The sequence below is a fragment of the Diadema antillarum genome, unplaced genomic scaffold, assembly GCF_040938485.1.
Source record: "Diadema antillarum isolate AM-2024a unplaced genomic scaffold, OU_Dant_1.0 scf00000163, whole genome shotgun sequence".
Lineage (NCBI taxonomy): Eukaryota > Metazoa > Echinodermata > Echinoidea > Diadematoida > Diadematidae > Diadema > Diadema antillarum.
Window position 1 is genome coordinate 2971355 of NW_027271052.1, and position 24739 is coordinate 2996093.

The 24739-nt window shown below is 36.1% G+C and overlaps 1 protein-coding gene across 1 annotated transcript; it reads right to left on the reverse strand.

The window, feature by feature from the left end:
- Positions 1 to 1260: 1260 nt before the first annotated feature.
- Positions 1261 to 21311, reverse strand: LOC139722323 (peptidylglycine alpha-hydroxylating monooxygenase-like). Its single transcript, XM_071633633.1, has 12 exons — positions 20911 to 21311; positions 14370 to 14427; positions 13603 to 13693; positions 12746 to 12870; positions 12061 to 12144; positions 8947 to 8995; positions 8444 to 8508; positions 7846 to 7929; positions 6434 to 6510; positions 5729 to 5779; positions 4620 to 4669; positions 1261 to 2043 (listed from the first exon to the last, which is right to left on the reverse strand). The coding sequence occupies exons 1-12, from the start codon at positions 21247 to 21249 to the stop codon at positions 1863 to 1865; spliced, it is 1254 nt and encodes a 417-aa protein (XP_071489734.1). The 5' UTR covers positions 21250 to 21311; the 3' UTR covers positions 1261 to 1862.
- Between the last annotated feature and the right edge of the window lie 3428 nt (positions 21312 to 24739).

The window sequence follows — 24739 nt, forward strand, 5'->3', positions numbered from 1 at the left end:
GTGACATTTAAACCGTACATCACATACTAACAAAAATGAAGGAAAAGAAACAAAAATGATTTTAGTTTTTTATTACATCTTAACCGTCAAGTGTTCTTTTATGGTCAATACAATCTAGCAATGATGTCTGGTTTGTGATAAGAAAACTCCTAGCAATATACAGAAGCTACTGCATTTTATCAGGCCCCTGTATTGGACAAATGCAAGCAGTGGTCCATATTCAAATGTGCAAAGCTTCTGTTTAAGCAGTTCAAGAAGCGTGTTACTCTAGTGCCGATGTTTTACCTTGCCTGGATGCCCTTGGACATAAAGTGTGACTTACGTGTCATCATAGAGTGTGAAATTATGCATAGCCTATGGCTCAGCATACAGGTGTATGTTGGGAAGGGAATGGGATGGGAATGTGAAGAACATCTATATAGGAACCACCTTTAACTAACAGGGCCAACCTCAGCAGACATGATTTAGGCTGGAGCCATTGAAAGGCTTAAATTCAAGTATTGTGATAAGTTTCAGGTGGTCATGAAAAATATTTCGAGAAGTAACAGAAATTAACGGTCAAATGAGTGAGGAAAAAAATAAAGTTCAAAGTAACACATGCATGCTTGTGGCCAGATGAGGTTGCTGTACAGTATGATGAAGCTTTTTGTTCTATGCAGTACATGACATTCTATTAGAGCAACTAGATTGACATCACAAATCAGATATATGTATTTACATTTTAATTGCTAGAGGAAGGATGAGGAGGTATAATGTACAACAGTGATACACCAAAACCTACCTCCAATGTGATTATTGAATATGATTAGATAATGGACAATTGGTCTTTTATTCTATTTTCTGTTCAGATGTACTGATAATTTGTGTATTGTTCCAAAAACAAACCAAACAAGTATCTTCCATCATCTTTTTTCATTTATTGCATTGGTTTTTGTGAGGCAAAAGAAATCAAGTTTTGGTTGTCCATCAAGATTTTGCTTGGAGTGGTTGGGATAGGGTTGGAATGATATGAATCAGCGTGTTTTTTTAAATTGTTATGTTGTTTGCTCAAGAGTTTTTACAACTTGCAGCAAATATCAGGAGAAAAGGACATCATGTCTTTTCATCTGTAGTAGATGCACACCACCAAAAATGAATTAAATGACCCGTATGGCTAGAAAAATCTCAAAGCCTGTATAGAGAGATGTGTCATGGCTGATCTCACTCTCAGGATTTGTTCTAGCAGGTTATTAAAAAGAAAAAAAAAAGGTTATTGCACAGTTTCTGACAACCTCCTAAGTGCACACCTTGAGTGGGTGCTACAATGAAGCAGTCTTATTCGTAAGATTCACATCTACGTACGTCAAAAAGTGTTTATACACATTTTACTGTGGGCACGGTGCAGGGTTGACATGTACTCATGTTTCAGGTGCACAATGTGCAGGAACTCAGACATACAATATTGTAATTATATCTTTTGTAGTAATACCCTTTATCTTTATCAAGATTAAATTGATAGCATTAGTAATTTATATTGTTTCATATCCATGGCAAAGGTATGCACCGTAACAAAACATTTTTCTCTTGGATGATGTTGTAGAGATTTTCACTTTTCTTATCCAATCCAACAAGGCAATCAACCGATAGCTGTTTCTTATTCAGCTGGATATGAGGAAAGCCACACATACCAGGTAGTTGATATTATTTGTAAATTGATATTTTAAGTGCATTTTACCCCAAATAAAAATGAGAACATTATAGGTAACTGATCGAAAAAATTTAAAAACAATATCTCTAAAGATGTAAAGAGTTTCCTTCTTGCAATTAATGATTCAAAAAAGATGATACGCAGTGAATGGAATGGTTGAAGTTGCTTGACCTCCCTACATGCTATTGGCCTGGGCATCACTGACCAGGCTGCTGGCTTCCTTGTCCGATGTCTTGGAGAAGCTCAGAGACCACTTGTACTTCCCGTTACCATAGCAAACATCATCATCTGGTAGGGAGTCCTCGGTGGTGTAGTACATGATGTAGAAATTACACATCTCATCATCACCTGTCATCCTGGTGAGAAAATAATCGTAACAACAATAACAATAATTCCAGCAACAATAGCAATGAAGACAGTGATGGTAAAAATGATAACAATTACAGTGTACATTTATCATAGTGATGATAATTGTATGAATCACAATCACCATCTGTAATAATGATAATAGTAATGATTATGATGAATCGAATAGATAACAATGATTGAATTTTTTTCGAATTTTTTGATTAATCTTTTTTTTTTAAACAAAGGGTAGCATCATCAGTGCTCTTCCAAAGAGGGCCTTGGTGTTATCTTTACCAAGCATTCCCAGATACCCTACTTTATGTCAAGGAAGACACTCAAACATGAAAATATATTTGCATGGGACAGAATTTGAAATCAAGTACTGATGGTTGTTGTATGTATTCATTTCCACTTCAGTGAATGTTATAGGCAAAGTTCAAGTTGCTTTTAACCAGAGTGATATCCATTCCATATTTCATAAACAGTCCATTTCACCAGCCTTTTAAGATGCTCACTGTTCCTTTAAAGCTCTCATAATTTCCATCAAATTCTAGCTAGTTTTCAAGTATGAAATCAGAGCTTTGTTTGCAGTATATATTTCTGTCATTGCCTATTGCATTGTCTTCCAGTAAGGCTTAGTCACCTCTTCATTTTCAAACCTGACAGCACATTGCGATCACAAATTTACTGAACAACTTTTTAAGTTCTTTGAATTAGTAATTGTTGAAAATTAAAGATGTCATGTTAAGCAATGGATTTATTGATTACTATCTGAGATGCCAATAATGTATTTAAGCGCTTATGCATGCATGTTTCATGCAAAGTTTGTACTCTATGATATGTAAGCTTTATTGGCAATTTAAGTTGAGTCAGCCAATTTAGTCTTCTTGTAACTAAACAAGTATTTTAGATTTTGTGTCAGCCCCTATCTAGTGGAGAAGGTATAGTGCAGCCATCTGGGTCACACTGGTTTTGTAATGTGATGTTTTATGTATGACAATATTGTTGCAGATAAATCTGACAATAGTATGCAGGATTTTGAGACAGACTAGAAAGTAGATGTGTAGTTTGTAAAGAAAAGTTCATCAAGCCAAGTTTGTTTCAGGTTTGCATCATTCCTTTCTTGTTTAATATTTCTCAGGAATGATTTACATGATGGTAACTTTTTTTTTCCTTGCATTGATGTCGCTGAATTTTATAAAGGTACACCATTTGTGTCAAAAGTTACTGAGAGCCATGTTTTTATTTTGATGCAACTGTATGTTATTTACAGACCTCCCAACCATACTGAATTTGGAGAAAAGAATCTGAATTTTGGCCATTCCCAGCTCTTGTTTCAACAGGAGTTTATCTCAGTGAAATCTTGCAAACTTTATGTATAGACCTATATAATCTGGTCTTAAAGGACAAGTTCACCTTCATAAACATAAGGATTGAGAGAATGTAGCAATATTAGTAGAACACATCATTGAAAGTTTGAGGAAAATCAGACAATCCGTTCAAAAGTTATGAATTTTTGAAGTTTTTGTGCAGTAACCGCTGGATGAGAAGACTACTGCAGTGTATGAAAAACTTAGATGTCACATGCGTACAACAATATAAGGAAAATATAAAGAGAATTTCACAAAATTCCATCTTTTGAAAAAAGTACACATTCCCCTGACTCGTTACCGACAAATGTTATGGGTAATATTATTCCCCCTGCCTTTTGAAAGAGGCAAGTCAAGTGCTCTTTTATTATGCGAAAAAAGTGAAATATTTTGAATTTTCTTTTACATTTTCTTTATATTGTTGTACGCATATGACTCACAAGCTGTAGTAGTCTTCTCATCCAGCGGTTCCAACACGAAAATTTTAAAAATTCATAACTTTTGCATCGATTGTCCAATTTTCCTCAAACTTTCACTGATGTGTTCTACTAATATTGTTGCATTTTCTAAATCCTTATGTTTATGAAGGTGAACTTGTCCTTTAAAACCCCTATATAATCTGGTCTTAAAACCTTATACATGTAACATTATGTTGACTGTAACTGGGGGCTTCCAAAATAAGAAGAGAAGATGATTCAATGGGTCATGCAATAAGTTAGGTGCATTGCTATGTCCATGCATGATTTAGCTATTGGTTAGATATACTGAAACCCCCAGTTATGGCTGAAGTAGATAATAAGATGAAAACCAGTGCCCAAATTAAACAATGCTATATCGGCAGTTTGCATTAAAATAATTATGGGACCATAGCATGCTCCCTTCATGCTTCAGAGAAATCTCAGACCATGTTTGGGATAGCTTGGAGGTCAGTTCACATGGAAAGAATAAGGAGATCTACAGACACTGTGTTGCAAGTCACTACCTTATACTTATCAAGTGTTACACATGTGTAGCATGGATAGAATACTATGTATAGTATTCCACCCATGCTACAGCAGCTGTTAATTTTTTTCCCCTCCATATATGGAAAACCCAAATTAGATAGATTATTAAGAATTTGTGTCGTAGACAAATTCGAGGTATGAAATACTGTCATGTAGCAAAGTTGGATTATGAAGTAGTACATGTGTTGATCCATTTAAAGGAGTTCTTACCCGATGAAGGTAGTTTCTTCTCGGTCACTAGCATACGTACACCGCATGGCCTGAAAGAGAGGACAAATTGTTGAGACAATGATGTTAGGATTATTAGGATATCAGGCTCAATGTGGTTTGCTATGCAAACGTGTGTATACAGTGTATATACACTAAATCCGTATAAACTAGTATGTATGATAATGACAAGAACGCAACTGTTTGAGAATAGAGGACGATGTGTATTTTTTCACTTAGTATTACATTAACAGTCAGCTTCTTATCGTGATATATCTGGCTATGTACACAGTTGGAAAAGGGTTATTATGGCATACTTCCAAATTTCTTTTCTTCCTTGCCATGAGAATATGTGTCAAAGTCTTCATGAATGAAATTTCATTTGAGTGAAATTTTACAATGATAGTGTTTTGTAACTTTTCAATGAATTGTAAACTGAGCAGCATTGCATGTGTTTTTCTGAAAATATATTTGTGTTTCCCTCACTCTTGTGACTAAACCTGCTTTTCTATACTGTGTCATTACGTTTGCTATCATATTATGTAAATATGTACGTGTATATGCATACACAGACTGTACATACAAACATATTTACATACATATTAGAGGTTGCATTGAATTCAAGACAAACTGAAGTCATTTGATATTGTAGCAGCTTACTTATGTATGCATGATTTTATTGAGTTCATCGTCGTAAATAAATGCAAACTTCAGTTTATTTAAATAGGAAAAAAATGATACAATAGAAACAAATTTTCAAGCATATTGATAATAATATAATCACCATCATAATAATCATAGTTTATATATATATAGTGCTTTTTTCTTTTTTCTTTTTTGGTCTGGATACAAAGTACTTTGTGTATGAAATTTACAACATAACTGATGAACCAGGAATGAAGTTGAATTTTTAATCAACTGGAATCACAGAAGATTTTTGGACTAATGACAATTCCATCACATATAACATGATATCACTCAACAGTCAAAACTCCCGGGTAAAAACTATGAAGGTAAGTGCAAAAGGGTCTACTGGCCTATCCAGTCCCATAAGACTGGATGTTAATCAAGTCTGATATTTACTCTAAAATACATTAATCTGTTAAACTCACCAAGTCGTCTCCAGGCAAAATTGAGATATCCTTGTCGATTGGGGTGAACATCTGCAAAAATTACAAATAGTCAAAATAAATGGGATATGAGTTTTCTTTAATTTGACTCTCCCTCTGTACAAATGAAATTTGAAAGATCACAACTGCTGATCATGCGTCATAATCTTCACCCCACTGTTTAATTTCTTGCTTTTGATCAAAATATATTCAAGGAAAGCATTAAAGAAAGGTATGCCAGACATGTCAGCGGCATGATTGTAAGCAGTGATATATAATGACAATGAAGGTGAGGAAATTTTAAAGTATATATCATATAATAACTATGAAGATAGGGAATATTTAAAATACATTTTGATAGATTTGACTGGACTATAGTGGGCTCCATCTGTGGAATTTGTAAGGAAACATATTTCATGTCGATTCATTAGCTATTAACCATTCCAAATTTGACATGAGGCAAGAAGAAGAAGAAGAAGAAAAAAAAACTCTTCAGAATGTTCGAGTCCTCTGTCTTTTCTGAGCTTTTCTATTCTGCAAATCAGTGCTTGTACTAAACTTCCGCGATCACCGATTGTATGATGCCATGGTGATCGGAGCATGACAATCGCCTTTGAAGCTTTTCTTCCCCATGCCAGTGACCGGGAGGGGAGATCTTTAGGGATGATTTACTTCCTTTTTTACATTCCAATAAATCGGTCAACCAACCTGCGGCAGTTGGGGACTCCTCTTTCCGATCTCCGTCCACGTTCCATCGCGAACTCGATAGCCGGACACAACCTCACCTAAAGGTACCGGTATAGGAAGCAGAAAAGGAAACGAAGTGACATTATATCTAAGTTTACATTTAAACATAAATTTGACTGTTTATGTGTCGGATTTTCACGACACAGTCATGGAGTTGTAGTCAAACATATTCTATAATAGTGGATGACTCTTTTTTTAATGTGAAATGGAAATGGATCAATTTGATATGTTTTTAATAGCTGCGTGTCCTTACTCTGTTCTCTGCAGCTCAATAATGTAGCTAAATATATATAAGTGAAGCGTATAATTGCTTCTTGTCTGACCTATATGAGAGTCCATAATATATCATAAACGATCAACTTTCAAGGACATTTCTCTGACGAATAATATACCGATTTCTTATTTTGGTAGGTTTGAGAAGAAGGTATGTTTATACGTATGTACTTGTATCGAGTGGGAGTCTTCAGGGCTGTTATTTCTCGCTTGTTTTCAACGTATTTATCAGATTTTTGGAAGAGTCTTTATCACAATGAAACACCATTTTAGCATGGATGGACGCCAAATTGTATCCCGTTCATGCATAGTTCATAATCGCATCATGCACTGTTATATACAATTGCAGTCACGATAACAATAGTAATACATTTGATAGCAATATTTTCATAACACATTTCACTTTTACATACCATTAACGTATAAGTTTGAAAATGAGACAGAACATTTCTGCAGCTACTTCGGACAATGAAACTAAACATGTAAAAATCTTATTGAAAATACTGTAGTTTATTATATCCTTATATTGTTTCTTTTTAATTGAAATTTACGCAGAGATGTCACCGTAATATGTCATTTATAATTGAAAAAATATGAGGATTATTAGTTTAATATAAATGGAAAGAGGAATGAAAAATGTATGTTCCCAGACCTATGGATTTGATTTACTTAATGAACGTAATTTCCTTTCATGATTGATTTATACATGATTGTTGGTATCACACTCATATTTTATAAAAACTTTAATGGGTAAATTAACTTGAATAAAATTAGGGTTCTGTTTTTAGTGTTTGAGCATTTTCATGGTTTCAGTGAACTCCATAAATGGGAATTCTCTGCAAGTAAATGCGCCAAAAATGATGCCTTAGCTATTCTATCTTTTATATCTGACTGAATATATAGATACGTTTTGTTCTTTCTAAGAGATTAATTTGCCATGATTTTGATGATACTGATTTGTTATTTGCCCCTTTGTGTGTGTGTGTGTGTGTGTGTGTGTGTGCGTGTGTGTGTGTGTGTGAGTGTTCTTTGCTTGTCGATGTGAAACAACGGTTTTGAATCTGTTAAATGAATTTAATGGATAAATGTCGATTTCTTACCCAATTTGTGTGTGTGAACTCTGTAGGCGAATGGATGCATCACCTGGGGTCCTTCGTATGTACATGCTGCTTCTAGATGAATATCTGGAGAAAAAAAATATAACTTTACATCAGCTATGGAAAAAAGCTGTTGTCATTTATGATCAAAATTAAACTAGTTTTAGACGACACAACAGACGAAGCATAATCACGCCTCGTGAGCTGCAGTACAGTCGCAAGTGTGGAAGACATAGATACACCCACTGCAGGTGATAAGCATTTCACTTCTATCTTGTCATTTCATTCTTACCATACATTTTTGTCATGAATTTGCCAATTTCCCGCATTATTGCTTTGATTTAAAAAACAAACAAACATCGAAATCAATAGAGAAAACACTCAAACAAACGAACAAACGAAATTATGTTCTGACACACTGTAGGCCCTATACCGGGCGGTCTTCAACCAGCGGCAGCGTCTATTTTGCGTTGGAGTAATGAGAAATATACATGTTGAAGATTTGATAGCAATTCTGTATATACAAATGAATCTTCATAAGCCTTACTTGATCAATTGGGTTTCTCTATAAAGTACCAACGTGACACAAGAGTCGACTTACCTTTGGATTTGCCAGGAATCTCACCGTCGGATCCCATGAAATAGACACCTGCCCTCAACGGTTGCCTGCAGTGAAAAGAAAATAAAGTCATCGCTAATTTTCTATTTCCTTAGTCGGATCATGGAGGTAGGCTTTTCGACCTCCATGGTCGGATGTTAAACAACTGCGAGTCAACGTTGAAGGAGATGATTATAGTGAGCCCAGGATATAAGTATCTTTGAAATCAGCACAAGAAGAAAAAAAAACAATACGTGTATCACCAATGAATTGACTTATCAAACTTAACGTCCCCTCCCTCCTCACCCCGAGTAATCTATCAGTTAAAGCAATTAACATCTGAGCATCATCTATATACCAACCACTATACCTCATAGATTATGTATAGAGCAATGATGGTTAAATGATGATGATTGGGACATATGGGAGAGAAACTGCTAATATACTAAAGGTATCCACTACTCTTGGTAAATGCATCCATCATAGATTTTCTGTCAAGTACTCACGGTTCTGTAGTCCAGGTTAGGGCAACGCCAGAATTGTCTGTAGACCCGTCTGCAACCGAGAGAGTCACAATCATTAGTCGAAGTAAATCTTTTATATGCGCTGCATAACTCGACTATTTTTCACTACATTCTCGCATGACTGAAAGAGTGATGTTTGATGAATGTTCGATGAATAATGATGACTACTTTGATAAACTTTTAGTTTTGTGTACGGTGTTATGGTTGCATCATTGTAATGCTGCTAGTTTTATTACACGATGTTGTTCTAATGAATACACCCTGCTGGGTAAAAGTACGTGCCTAGGAAAGAGAGTGGAATCTACGTACAAAATTTATGACCTTTTTCCCCGCATTGGTAATTTCTTGCGCTACATCTTAGATTAGCGCAGTGAATATTACAATTATACACAGAGGACTTTTTTTGCGAGCTCTGGTAGACATTTCATTAAATAAAAAAACAAACAAACAAGGAAAACGACACTTATATCATAAAGTAAAACAACAGCATTTATACTAAACATTAAAAAAAAAATCCTGGTATTAGGCCATAACTTAACACTCCCTATACTTTGGCTGATGATGATAACTTGACAATCTGTTACTGCTGATAATAATGACAATAGTAATTAGAACGATGATTATGATAAATACAATCATGATGACTATTGTGTTAATGATGAGTACGTGAGACATATAAAAGAAATATTTTCCTACGGAGGAAAACAAAAAGTGAAAAGGAGAAAACAACATGCAAGAAACAACACCAAACAAGGAAAAGTAGAAATTACGCGGTGCGTAATATATGTCCCCGCCGGAAGTAGCATTTAGTAGCAAAATGTACAATATAGGTAAAAAGATCAAGGTCAAAGGTCAAAGAAGTCAAAGGTCAAAATTCTATGTAGAAGTTTTGAAGCCCTCACCCAGTGCCATCACATAAAGCAAACGGAATCGAAATCGGGTTAGAAATGGCGAAGGAGTAGCATTTTGTAGCCAATGTACAATATAAGTCAAAAATCAAGGTCAAAGGTCAAAGAAGTCAAAGGTCAAAATTCTGTGTAGAAGTTTTGAAGCCCTCACCTAGTGCCATCACATAAAGCAAACGGAATCGAAATCGGGTCAGAAATGGCGAAGGAGTAGCATTTTGTAGCCAATGTACAATATAAGTCAAAAATCAAGGTCAAAGGTCAAAGAAGTCAAAGGTCAAAATTCTGTGTAGAAGTTTTGAAGCCGTCACCTAGTGCCATCACATAAAGCAAACGGAATCGAAATCGGGTTAGAAATGGCGAAGGAGTAGCATTTTGTAGCCAATGTACAATATAGGTCAAAAATCAAGGTCAAAGGTCAAAGAAGTCAAAGGTCAACATTCTGTGTAGAAGTTTTGAAGCCCTCACCTAGTGCCATCACATAAAGCAAACGGAATCGAAATCGGGTTAGAAATGGCGAAGGAGTAGCATTTGGTAGCAAAATGTACAATACAGGTAAAAATCGAGGTCAGAGGTCAAAGAAGTCAAAGGTCAAAATTCTGTGTAGAAGTTTTGAAGCCCTCACCTAGTGCCATCACTTAAAGCAAACGGAATTGAAATCGGGTTACAAATGGCGAAGGAGTAGCATTTTGCAGCAAAATGTACAATATAGGTAAAAAATCAAGGTCAAAGGTCAAAGAAGTTAAAGGTCAAAATTCTGTGTAGAAGTTTTGAAGTCCTCACCTAGTGCCATCACATAAAGCAAACGGAATCGAAATCGGGTTAGAAATGGCGAAGGAGTAGCATTTTGTAGGCAATGTACAATATAGGTCAAAAATCAAGGTCAAAGGTCAAAGAAGTCAAAGGTCAAAATTCTGTGTAGAAGTTTTGAAGTCCTCACCTAGTGCCATCATATAAAGCAAACGGAATCAAAATCGGGTTAGAAATGGCGAAGGAGTAGCATTTTGAAGCAAAATGTACAATATAGGTCAAAGGTCAAGGTCAAAGGTCACAACTGAAATTCTGTATAGCAGTTTCAAAGCTCCCATGTAGTGCTATCATATAAAGCAAACAGAATCAAAATCGGGTCAGAAATGGCGAAGGAGTAGCAAATTGAACATTTTGATCACACACGGACGCACGGACGGACAGACGGACACACGGACACACGGACACACGGACACACGGACACACGGACACACACACGTACGGAGCCCGTTTCATAGTCCCCTGCTCGAACTCGTTCGGCGGGGACAACAATGTAAAAAGCTATATAGCGTGAGTGAAATTGACCGACTCCTTGAAAATGAGAGAGAAATTAAGGGCATATAGAATATTAAGGTGCAAGAGACAGGGGAGAGTTACGCGAATTGATGAGTACAGGGGGATTACGAGTATAAACACTGTAACAGAACGAAACTTATATTAGTCTTGATGAAGGCTTACATGATATAGTGGAGGACACGTTAATAACAATCTCGAGGGAGAATTAATTTAATTTTCCCCATTTATACTCCCGGCTATTCGACATTATGAAAGTGCGTGTCACACTTATAACTCAAAAGTTTTTATCAAAATGCATGTATAACAACGGAGATGTAAACCACTACCTGCATTGTCGGTCAAACTTACTCTCCATAAAGAATGAATATGAGGGCAAACAGTCTTTTCGAACTATTGTTTCTCAGGCTGATTATGTTTATGACATTAATGATACATATTCTTAACGAGAGTAGATCGCAAACTTTGCGTCGAAATTGCTTAGATGCCCAAAAGCGTCCGTTGTATCTTCCTCTGAAAGTGATCAGAAAAATGTAATGAATCCATCCTGAGGCCAGATGATCTAGTTTCATAAACAGTGTTTTTCCTTGTCAGTGTGTCGCCCAACATTACGCAAGTTATTACATGAATTGTATGCAGTATTCTTGCGCTTGAATGGAATGAACCACCCACGAACAACCATTACAATATTGAATATCGCAAACTTCTTGCATCTTATTACTGCTTCATCGTGCGGTTCATTTCATCATTCAGTCATGCTCCTTTTTTTTTCTCATTCCTTTTAGGTAATGATCCATTCTTTTCCACAGATTATACAAGAAGCGAACTGTAGGACAGTCTGAATTAAGAAGTTATAAAATGTATATTTTACCTTTAAACTTGTCGACCTTTGCGTAGTGAACCTGCAGTACCAGGTAATTAATGCCAGTGTCTGCTCCAACTTCAAAGCCCACGGCTAATAAAGATAAGTTTGATTGATACACAGGCATTAAGGGGTATAAACTCTGTCTCACAAAATAAAACAGACCTATTCAGGTTTTCCATCACCTAGGAATAAGCAGATTAAATCAGAATGTAAAGATCAATGATGACCATCATCAGAGAAATGATAAACATCGTCGTCTATTTCTATTGCTATTAAGTCTATGGAAATTATTTCAGATGATTACTATCTTTAAAGAAAATAGTATTACCTTCAACTTTTCCAAGAGATTTACAATATTGTTGTAGAAACTGTTATTTGTTCCAGTTAATATAATGGTAGAGTTGAAGATAATTGTTCATCTGCGCAAATTACGCCATACAACATGTTTCTGACTTAAGGCCCAAATTTACGAACGTATAGTTTCATAATGAAAGCAAAATAAACTATAATCAATCTATCGATATCAATGCCATGAGCTACAGGACTATGCTTGGTGACTGCAGCTATCACTTTTCAGATAGTACTAGCTGACCAAAAAATAATGATAATATGAATGAGAAGACTTCATGCAAATTTAGAGAAGAAATAGACAAAAAACCGACTACATCATAATTACTGTTATAAAACACACCTTTGGGAAGTTGAAGAGGAGGTGCATCCATGGCCCAGGCATAGAGAATCTTTGACTCAGTCTCACATGGAGGAGCTGTGTCTTCTTGTAACTCATCCTCTGCCATGTCCATCTCGCCACAGTTCCTGATGAGGGACAACAAGGCGGGAAAAGGAAGGTATATTGAAACGTCACCTTTGACCTTCTAACGCGCAATCGTGCTCTGGGATGAGGCATTCTGAGAATCAATCAAAGGCTCATTAGAAATGACATAACTGGGCAATTTTTCGTCATCGCACTGTTAGTCAATCTGATGGATTACAAATTAACTTATTATACTTAAAATAAAACAGTCCACCACAACAACAAATAAAGCATGCTTGTGCTGGCATTAATGAACGTATTGTTGTTCAATAATTGTAGTTACGATAGTACGCCTATGTCATAAAATCTGTTTACAACAGTATTGGTATACACAAGGCATACAGATAATACGGAATTTGCCAATCATTAATGAGGTTAATGATTTATGACAAAAGAAATCTGCATAAAGAGCTTCATCCAGTTCACAGTGGCAGTAAAATGAACTTCATCTAACCAATCTCATCGTAAGAGATGTGACCTTCAACCAGCATGTTAATGAAAACATAATAGAGATGAGAGCACACTTTTCAGTCCACCACGAATCGATATTTTCGTTCTGTTGTATATTGTATGAGTATATGCCTGTGTAATACATTTGCGTAGGCATGTATAGGTCTGAGAGTGCGTGTATGATTGTTTGTATGTACGCCTATGTATGTATATGTATGTATATATATATATATATATATATATATATATATATATATATATATAATGTCCTTTTTGACACTCACCATGACTTTTCAGCATAGCTGCCAGGCGCCTTGCATCCATAGATCAGTATGTGATGCGCTGTACCCTCCGTAGTGACGGGTGAAAAACCAACTGGAGAATGTACAGAGACGGAAAGATGAGTAAGCTTAATATACTTCATTCACCGTGACAATTAACAATAAGAGGTATATAATATGCAGAATATAGCGCATTTCTAAAAATTTCTGATGGTTTGTTTGCTGCTGAAAATGATAGCAACCGATACCATGACTACGAGCAAAATTTATGGAAGCTGACCAAATATTGATCGTGTTACATTATTTATCACCTTTCTCGTGCAAGTTTTGTTGACAATATCGGGATAGGGGGCTGTAACAACAAGCTACGAAATGAAAATGACGGAAAAATACGAAAGATGAAAGAACATAAAAGAAAGCAAGAAGGAGGATTGAGAATGAGGTAAAAGGAGGAGGAGTAAGAAGAAGAGACGAAAAAAACTAGTTTGCTGAAGGCTGTGCTTGATCAATCACACAAATGAAATAAGTATGCTCTGATAAGTCAAAATGTGCTACAGGCTATCCTTTCGAAGGCAACCTAATTTCATTATACCCTTGGTCACTAGTCGACAAACATTCCAATTGGATTGATGTATAATATCATGCGCAATTTTTAAGGATTTTTTTTTTTAAAGATGATGATAAAGTGCGTTGACATGTTTCTCGGGAAGATTATTATGTTCCTTGTTACGAATAATGATATAATGATGTTAATTTAATCAAAAACTTACCGATATAAACACCCTGATCAGCAGGCATACGTTCTGAATGACAGAAGTATTCATTTGGCTGAGAAAGAAAGAAAATATAACATAATTATATAGACACATTAGTATAATCACTCGGTTGAACTTACATTTAATACATTCAAGATTAACAGGTCCAGTATATCCATTTGCTTGTTACGTACTCATATCAATATATTTGCACTTCCACAGTTTTGATGACCGTCGTCACCACGTGTAGCCACCTATCAACATGTATTGTTAGATCATTAATAAATTTGAATATTCATCAAAAACATGCATACAAATTACTTTTTACCACGATTAGATTAGCAGAAAAAGCATACATGGAGGTCGTTATTCAGATTATAATTAACAAATCACAATGATTCATTCCGATACCTTATTGCTAATGTTATTACCTCTTTAACCTTGCTACATTATAAACGTAGAATTCTAATTTTAGAATAATGATTCTGAGGTTTTTACCGGACTGAGGTACATGCCACAAATGATATTTTGACACTCCTTTTCACATTAACAAAGTCCTCTTTTTCACTGTGATAGTCTATACGCCACGCATTTCAATCATAATGTGTCATTATCTATAGTCATTGCGTATTGTATTCTTCAAAGCATTTCTTTACCGCTTGCTCCTATTTATAATATCCATTAGAAATTGAATACGATTTTCTAATGATGTACAGTAGTCCTTTATGATGCAATGATCACCATACGACTAATCAACAAAATACAAATTCTTTATCAATCTGCAAAAAAAGCAATCATTTGATAATACTGTGTGTTTTGAATGAAGCGTAGTGCTAGTGCTGCAATTTTACAGGCATCTGCGCAGTAAGAATGGAATACTCTTAGTTGTATCTCAATAACACCGGTCTTTGATGTAGGTTTAGCAGCAGCTTTGATTGGCGAAATGGATGCAGGCATTAATGAAAAGTTTATTACCCCCATCAATGTGTTGTTAATATCTGATGGGTATTGGTAATGGACTCAAAGCTCCCATCGCTACCTTCCCTCTCTTTGAATAATTGATTTTGATGATCCGTCAATACCACTAGGCACACTGACTGTATATACCCGATCATAGTCTAATGGCACATAAGTAGGGCCTTCTTATGCGTTGGGAGGCTGTAAACGTATAGAGCTCGATCACCACTAACTCGGCCTCTATAGGTTCTGGTCATTATATTAAGACGTTGTATGGAATATCTCATCATGTTTCAGTGTGTAATGGATTCATTGATTTGAAGCTGATCACCAGACGTTAGCACGATTTTAAGTGTATTGGTGGAACTACACCTTATTGATGTACATGTATTGATCCAACAACAATCATCTAATATTATAACATCCATTGCCGAGAATTCCCCCACATTCTCTAAGCTCTCCCTGACTGTTGCCTGCATCATGACCTTACACACTGCCCCCTCCCCCATGGAATGTAAAGCTTTAATACTTATTCACATCTTTGCATTTTCTTTACATTAGTGGCATTTATTTTTCACTATATCCGTTGGTCTTCATTCTATACCGCTTTGATATGTTTCTCCATTGCAGAAGAAACCAAAGCATTTTATGCAACCATTTATCACCTTTGTGTTTTTATTGATATTTTGTTTCAATAATTGTATCGTTACAAAGATCACACGATTGTTGGTATTACCTATCATCATCATCAAAGTGAGATCTTAACACCTACGACTCTTTGTATATACAGAAAAGGAGAAACTCATACAATATATTTGTAATGACTTCTTGCAAGGATTATGTTACATTTAACTTTAGAGACATTATCTAATACAATGGTCATGGGAGCTCGACAAACAGTGAATATTTGGTTTCTGTAGCGTAAGCTCCTGATCCCGGAGGAAAAAAATTGAATTAAGATACTACGATTTCTCATAATACTCGAGTACTCTACGTAATTACTCTCAAGGCATTTGAAATGTTCAGGATTGTTATCATGGTTGTATGATTATTTTAACAGATAATTATCTTTTGCGACCAGCAAAATGTTGAAGTTAATTATTAAATTGAATATCCCGTGTCTTCAAACATTTTCAAGTTCTAGGCCTATCAAACATTTACATTGCAAAGTGCACAGGAGCTAAAAGAAGAGCAAAATATCGCGATAACATTTTTATGATGACAACTGTACGAAAATGATAATATTTGTCGACGTATAATCCTACGTATCTCCTTTTTATTCGTTCACCCTTGTCACATTGTGTTTACAAGGGTGGGATGGATGGAGCAAATTACTACTTGTGTGTGTGTGTGTGTGTGTGTGTGTGTGTGATATGTGATGTATTGTGTATAACAGCAAGGAGTAACTGCATAAGTCCAGCGATGTGTCTACATAAACGGGCGTTTGTTGTTGTTGGTTTTTTTTTCGATTAATTCCGGTCACCTGCCGATATAAGATTCCCCGCCGTATACGCATGGTCGGACTGAAGTCAGATGAAATTTGACGTCCATGTGCACCACTTCACCACATTTTAATCTAGAGAGCAAAACTCTCATATTTCTTTAAACAAAAATTCCCTTTTCATGCCCATTTTCCGTTTCTATATAATTCGCATTAATTCCAAGAAATCGGACTTTGTTTTGTTTTGGGGTTTTTTAAGTCAAGACGGGCGTGACAGCTGCAGATCTCTTATATCTACTACTGCAGGACTATGATGTATCTCTACACCAAAGATGCCAAGTCATGTAATTAAAGAATACCAGTCGAACGCGGCTTACTTAGACTCCCGGATTTTATATCAATTCAGAAATTGTTTTGATGTATCTCCACATAAACAAATTAATATCCATTTCTTTTGTCATTTTCATGATATTTCTTTCTCTCTCCTCAGTTTATTCATAATACAGGGAGAAAAACAAAATAGATTCAAATTCATGAAATTCTTCCGTCGAGATGTTTTCATTGCAACTGATTGACAAATTGCCCTATATACATCGACGTAAATAAGCACAGACTTGATTAGTGTTTTAGTAGTAGCCATGATAAAAAAATCATGGGCGTACATACTCTAGTATGTACGGGCGAAAGCTCGGTGGTCTATAGTGGAGATGACGCCTGTCCGGTGATCAGGATGTCGTAGGTTCGAATCCTGCTCGAGTATGTACGCCCATGATTTTTTTTTTTTTTTTTTGTAATCATGGCTACTACTATTAAACACTGATCAATTCAGTGCTTATTTACGTTGATGTAGGGCAATTTGTCAATCAGTTGCAACAAAATAGATGTAGGGATATATAGACAGAGAGAGAGAGAGATAGAAGATAGATAATATATTAGATACTCAGTATAGATAAAGATAGAAAGATAAGTGATTAGATGGATAAATAGATGGATATCTCGTTGCTCTCTCTGTTGTATTGACGTTATATTTTGAAGTGATAAAATTCATGGTGCCTGAGCAAAGAACATTTTGCATGAGTCAAACACAAATGCAGGCAATCTTCATAATATAATGAAAAATTTCACAATTTCACAATCTAGTGTATACTTAGTAAGAATAAGAATCAATCATAGTTATCATTGGTTATATTGACTCTTCAGTCTCTATTTATCAGCTATATACGCATTCATAATTATCCACTCACCCTTCTGTCTATTCTTTCATGTATCTATCTATCTATCTATCTATCTATCTATCTACTAGTATCTATCTATTTATCTATCAATCTATTCATATATCTATCTATATATATCCATCTATCTCTAGCTATCCACATGTCTATCTATATCTACACGTTTCTACCAATTTATCCCGTTTTTGCATATGTTTTTATCAGTTTTACCTATCAATCCATCTTATATGATTTTATCTCTCAGACTTCTCATCTGACCTTTTTGTTTGCGTTAGGCCCGTTTTGGCAGTTATTCACCATAATTTATGCACATTCGTAAAATAAATTGATACCAGATAACCAAAAAAAAAAAAAAAAAATCTCAGCTGTGTAAACAATGCCAAGCATTAATAGCTTTGCACATCAACCCGTATAACAAATGAGAATATATACATAGGAGGGAAAAGAGACTGCGGATGGATCCGGTCATAATAATGCTATTCATATTGGCAAACACCGTCGATCAAGCGCGAAGTGTTTTAGGAAGGGAGGCAAGCTATAGATGTCGTGTTAATTGCTGTCAGCTCCTCACGATAATAATTATGAAGTTCGTGGCTTTAGTGTTGGAGAGACCCGTTTTGTGAGAGAAGATGGATAACTGTAATGAAGCCGAGATGTTACCCTTAATGAGAATCGTATACTTATAGACCTCGCCGAGCGGGGGCGTACTTCTAGGATACAAGTATCAGTCATCACGGATGTTTAAGATGTAGCGATCGAAAAATAACGATGAAGTATATATAAAGCTTTGAAATAAAGCTCAACGAACCTGATCCAGCTCCTTCTTTACAAGTTTTGTAAGGGAAAGTGTACCAGTATCACTGGGACTGACTGTTATACTTCAAAATGTGAATTATTTATTAACAAAGAGGGTCGAAGGGGAAGTTGTTCAGAACTTGATACAATATTCTGAATCTTCCTGTATTTTCACACAAGATCACAGGGCAAGAAAAAAAGTTCGCTATGATAAGCCTGATATCTGAACAAACTAATGAAGCGATGAAAACATATACCATAGAGCAAAAGATGGGCAAGTTCTGGCAGTTACAAAGCAGACCAAAATAGGAATTCTGCGATAACACTTCAGATTCCTTTATGATTTCACCATTCCTATTGGGAAATACAATTCACTAAGACCAACTTTCCCGTTTCCTATTTCTTTTGATTTTAGAGATAGCGTCTGGCTTGTGTTTTTTCATGTCTTTTATATGAGTGTACTAAGAAGCCAATCCTGTGGGATGTACCCTTGCGACTGTGTATTAGTGTACAATAAAATGTAAATAGATATAGATATACAGTAGTCTCTTGTAACCAATAATTTAGTTATTTGAAAGTAATGAAATTAGTCTAATGCAAATCAAAGCCGTGGCAAACTAGAAAGCAGGTAAATCCAACGAAACTGTTTTTTTTTAATCCAGTTAATTTCCGAATTTTCTTCAACCACAATATACTGTAAAAGATTGACAGTTTACGGCAGTTGATTTTTTTTTATCATTTCCCACATTTGCACTGCATAAAACTGCATTGTGTGTAATGATATAGGAAAATGGAAAAAATCGGAATACATGTTTATGTATACATATCAGTTCACGTCTGTTGTCTTAGTATAGAAATGTATCACTCATGCAATGTTGTTTCCTATTTTCCCCTCTCATATACCACAAGTAAATACGGAATGTGTTGATCACAGTTGGTGTGATGTCGGAAAATGTGAGGCTGTATTCTAGCTGACCTTCATTTTTTTTTTTTTTTACATTGGATTGACAGTATTCAACGGTTCGTAACCCAACAAGATACCTCTTGAAATATTTCGAAAAGCTTCTGCTTGATTCCACATGAGCGGTTGATAATTAGTTATCATTCTGCTGTCATTTTTGCGTCAAACAAAACATTGTTTCTCTTCAAAAGACAGCATGCCAATCTGCACTTACGGTTGGTGCTCTACAATACACCCCAGCCCACCTCCACCTTTAGACATCCATTGTGGTATAGAGCGGAATCTCCCCTCGTCATTGTCACCCTTAACATCTCTCATGAAGCGAGGCTTTTCTTTTGTTTTCCACTCTAACATATACATTTAGCAGGAAACATATATTCGCGCATGCTGTTTATGCACGTATTTCTCATTACGATGCTTTTAATGTTCGAATTTCATGTACACCTTTTGCAGCGGTTTTGCATGCGAATGAATTACCAGAAACTTATCAACACAATACATGCTCAAAAGAATCCATTTGGCTCATATATCTTACTCGGCAGAGTGATTTATATTACGAGTATCACCTTCCACGTACTCGAACAGTTTTCGCTAAAAATACAATTATTTTTACAAGACTGCGAACAGTAGAATGATTTGCCCCTTGAAACAACCCACACTACATCTTTTCAAATGTCTTCAAACATAAATTAAAGTTATTCATAAATTATTACTCTCTTGATGTCTAAAAAAAATAATAGTCACGCAGGTTCCTCGGAGACATGCATATGCGTACTCTGGCATGTGTGTTAAATACGTCTTGTATAATGTAGTGAGTTAACTTACTGTACATGATATTATACTGCCCTACCTATAAGGGGGGGGGGGGGGGTGGGCGGTCAACAAATCTCACACACTTATAGTAACATAGCAGGATTGGCTACTGGCCTTGTTACACTAGTGACACGATTAATGTTCCTCCACTCGCCCCGCGATGTTCTTCTTTCACTCTAATTAAAATCATGATCTGGACACGCTGAACAGGTTTGTTCTACAACCACCAATACAATAGCATGACCATACCCATCAGAAATCCGCTAGAGGTGAGGAATCTCAATGAAAACGTCATCTTGTAAATCACCATCTTATTCGAACTTTAAAGAGGAGAGTATTAACAAGTGCAATACACACCTTCGTTGGATGCACGTTTGGCATCCTTAATTCGGCTGTTCCATTGTCAGGCTGGACCGCTGCTGCCTCCCCCTCCACCGACTGTCCATAAACAGAGTAAGGCTCCTGCAGGTTATATGACGATCCATAGCTAAAGAACTCCGACGGCACTTCCCCCATCACATCTCCTCCGTCATCATCCTCTTCTACCACATCGTCGCCGAGATCGAATCTGTTTTCCAGCCCGGGTAATTTCGACAACGCTGCGATCCATTCTTCTCTCCTGTCGTTGGCCAAAACCTGGCCCATGCAGACCAAGAAAAGGGCTAGAAGAAGTAAAATATGCTGATGCGCCGCCATATTTAGAGATGGGTGATGCGATTTTAGCTTTCTCCCTAAAGTAATGTGTTATCAGCATCCAATTTGACAATGCCCGCTGTGCAGGTAGTTCGTGCGTACATGCACGGATAATTACACTCGCTGTGTGTGTGTTGTGTGTATGCACAGTTTGCTGCAGCTTTGCCTTACGGAGAAGATGCGCGCGCTGTGCTGAATGACGCACATAGAGCGAAGTGGAGTAAACGGTAGGTGGGCTAACCTTTTATTTGTCGAAAGACCATGGAGAGCCGCAGTGGATGCGAGGAAAAGGATGAGAGATGCAGAGTTTGTGAGAGAAGGGAAGAGAAAGGGGGGGGGGGGGGGGGGAGTGGAGGGAGCTGCGTGAGAGATTAATGCGGAGAGGGATGCATATGTAATATAGAGCAGTAAGCACGTCACGTGGTCGTCTTGATAACCGACATTTTGGGGATGCGTGTGCACATGGATGTCCATACCTAATGAGTCCTTCATTGACAGCATACAATCATTAATAACCTTGTTGATAGGAGAGAACCAAGCTAGGTGGCCGAGCAAAACAAACTAGCCTCCAACGCTTCCTGGGAGAAAACATTCAAGACATACATAATTATACTGACCTTTTGGGGCAGCCATAATGACATCCTTGATAGATCTTTAATTCTGTTGAGCCGACAATCATGATTCATGGTTTGACCGATCGTTGCTCTGAAAATATATTGTCGATTTTGCATGAAATTGACGGCATTATGCATTCACACCTCCTTCTTACCCAAACTTTGTGCTATCAGGACATTTTTCATGTCACTTCCGCATGGCAAAAATCATCAGAGGCCGCGGAACATTTTTCAGGAGGGGGTCCGCTGTCGAACCTGGTACTCCCCCGCCCCTTTTTTTTTCTTCGCGTTTAGACAAGAAGAATGTGAGGACGGAACCCTTGGAAATTCGTGTTTTGAATTTTTCAGATGTTTTTATTTCCTTTTCTTTTTGACAAGCCACCCCCACCCCCATAAAAAAAAAAAAAAAATAACGGGGGGGGGGGGGGCTGCAGTACCCAGCCCCACCCCGCGGCCTCTGATCATGACTGAAAAGCATAACACATGGTATCTAGCCTTCAAGTCTACCTATGCCATGGAACTTTAAATAATTGAATATACCAAAGACCTATACGATTTCTGGTTCACTGTATGGCTGTCTCATGTAGATGTAAAACAACTGATGACCTAAGCAATGATGTACAGTATCAGAAATTTGGTAATACAATGTAGTTTTACGTGGAGAAAGTTGATCTAAATACACACACACATGCACACGCAAACACACACATACACACACATACACACACACACACACATATATATATATATATATATATATATATATGTCATATGTATATGTGTATATATATATATATATATATATAACATACACAGATATATTAGATACGTATTTATAGTGTGTGCATGTGTGTGTGTGTGTTTACGTGTTACCAGGAAAATTTAAAGATCTACGAAACGGTAGATGATTAAATCTTAGTCTTATCGTGTTATTGAGCTAAACATACAAATGTTTTGTTGGTATGGAATAGTATTGATAATGGCGTTTTCAGTCGAAATTTTGCATGCTTGTGCAGAGTCTTAGTTCCGGCAAAAATATCATTTCTCTCTCTCTCTCTCTTATATATATATATATATATATATACATATATATATATATATATATATATATATATATATATACATATATATATACATATATATATACATATACATATATATATATATATATATCACATATACATACATACATACATTATACATATATATTTATTTATTTATCAATCTATCTATGTGCCTCATCCATATGAAGGCGATCATGTGGCACAAAAATCTGTTTGCAGTCTTCTCAATCGGCTCTACTTCTTGATATCTCTCTCTCTCTCTCTCTCTCTCTCTCTCTTGTTATCAATGCCTTCAGACTGGCCATTTTTCTCAATTTGTATTCACTAAAGCAAAATGTAGGATTGTCTTCAGCAGAAATTTTGTGAAAATTTCGAGTGTTTACAAAATCGACACTAATACACTGTTACACACCTTTATTTCTAGGAGTATGTTGCGTATGAATGTACATGTACATGCCTGCAACTTTCATTGTAATTTCATTCAAGTCATTTTCCTTGAACATTTTAAAAGGGTGATTTGAAAATAAATTGCAATGATATTGATTCTCTTATGGTACCGAATCTATAACATGTAATTTTACAACTTCATGTGTTTCCCAAGTGGCTTACTCACATGCAAAATATAAACAGACAAACAGACAAACAGAAACACACACACACACACACACACACACACACACACACACACACACGCATATGAACACTGTGAAGCCAATTCAGATAGAACTGGCCAATCCTCCTGGAGTGAATGATTTGGGACGACTGTTCAGGCACCAATCTTTACTGAACAGACAACCCTTGGCTCAAAGAGGCCAGACACACACATGCCGATTGTGGGTCTTAAAAAGGATTCACTATTGAAAAAAAACAAAACAAATCATTTACGCTACGTCATCTGAGACTACTAGCAGACAAAAAGAGCAACAAATGAATGACACATATTTCTTTTTTTTTTAATGGCTGAGATATTTAATATTCAGGCTCATCTGTCATGCAACACATGACTACATGTATAATACACAATTATGTAGAAAAAGTTATAGAATGATACAAGCAATTCATAATTTCCCAAGTAAAGAACTTGCATAAAAATATTAAAATGACATTTCTCATTAAAATGACAGACACTATAGCAATCCCACTGCAACATACAGTCCACTGGGATGGCTACTTTCCCACACAAACACTTGGATACGATCTTGAGGATTGACATATATTTACTCATAATGCGTAATGGAAAGAGTCTTAATTCACTTTTTCATTTCAACAAAAGCTTTGGCTGGAAGTTATATTCTTGGGATAGTTTTAGTGACCTTTGACTTTGGCCTTTCATTTTATCTCAACAACTGTGTACAATGTATATATAGTTTTGTCCTCCCTTCTACCAAGTACATCATATTACCATCACATGTTCCTAGCTAATGTTACAGCTGAAAACTTACATTTTTTCACCTTACTATTTCATGTTGAACCTTTGAGCTTTCATCACATACTCATTAATTTTTGTTCTAGCCAACAAACAACCACAAATTCCTCATTTGTCTGAACAGTGACATTTTCAGGCAAAGAGCAGAGAACTTAGATCCAGATCTTTGATTTTACCTGATAGTTGTTCATTTACTTCTATTCTTTCTACCAAAACACAGCACCAATTGACACTAAAAACAGAAGTTATGCTTAAAAAGAGATAATTTCATCAAAAGTTCAGAGACATTTTAAAATCTAAATGGATTTTGCAAAAAATCTAATTAGACACCTTTACCCGTGACACCCATGACAATTCATCATAGATCATTCCTTTAATATCAAAAAGGT

What these genes read in the sequence shown, in the direction of transcription:
- LOC139722323 (XM_071633633.1), bottom strand. Translation starts at nt 21,249, where the DNA reads ATGGCGGCGCATCAGCATATTTTACTTCTTCTAGCCCTTTTCTTGGTC. An exon ending in CTAACCTGGACTACAGAACC is followed by an intron (nt 8,509 to 8,946) that starts GTGAGTACTTGA and finishes TTTTCACTGCAG; the next exon opens with GCAACCGTTGAGGGCAGGTG. An exon ending in TTTTGCCTGGAGACGACTTG is followed by an intron (nt 4,670 to 5,728) that starts GTGAGTTTAACA and finishes CCTCTCTTTCAG; the next exon opens with GCCATGCGGTGTACGTATGC.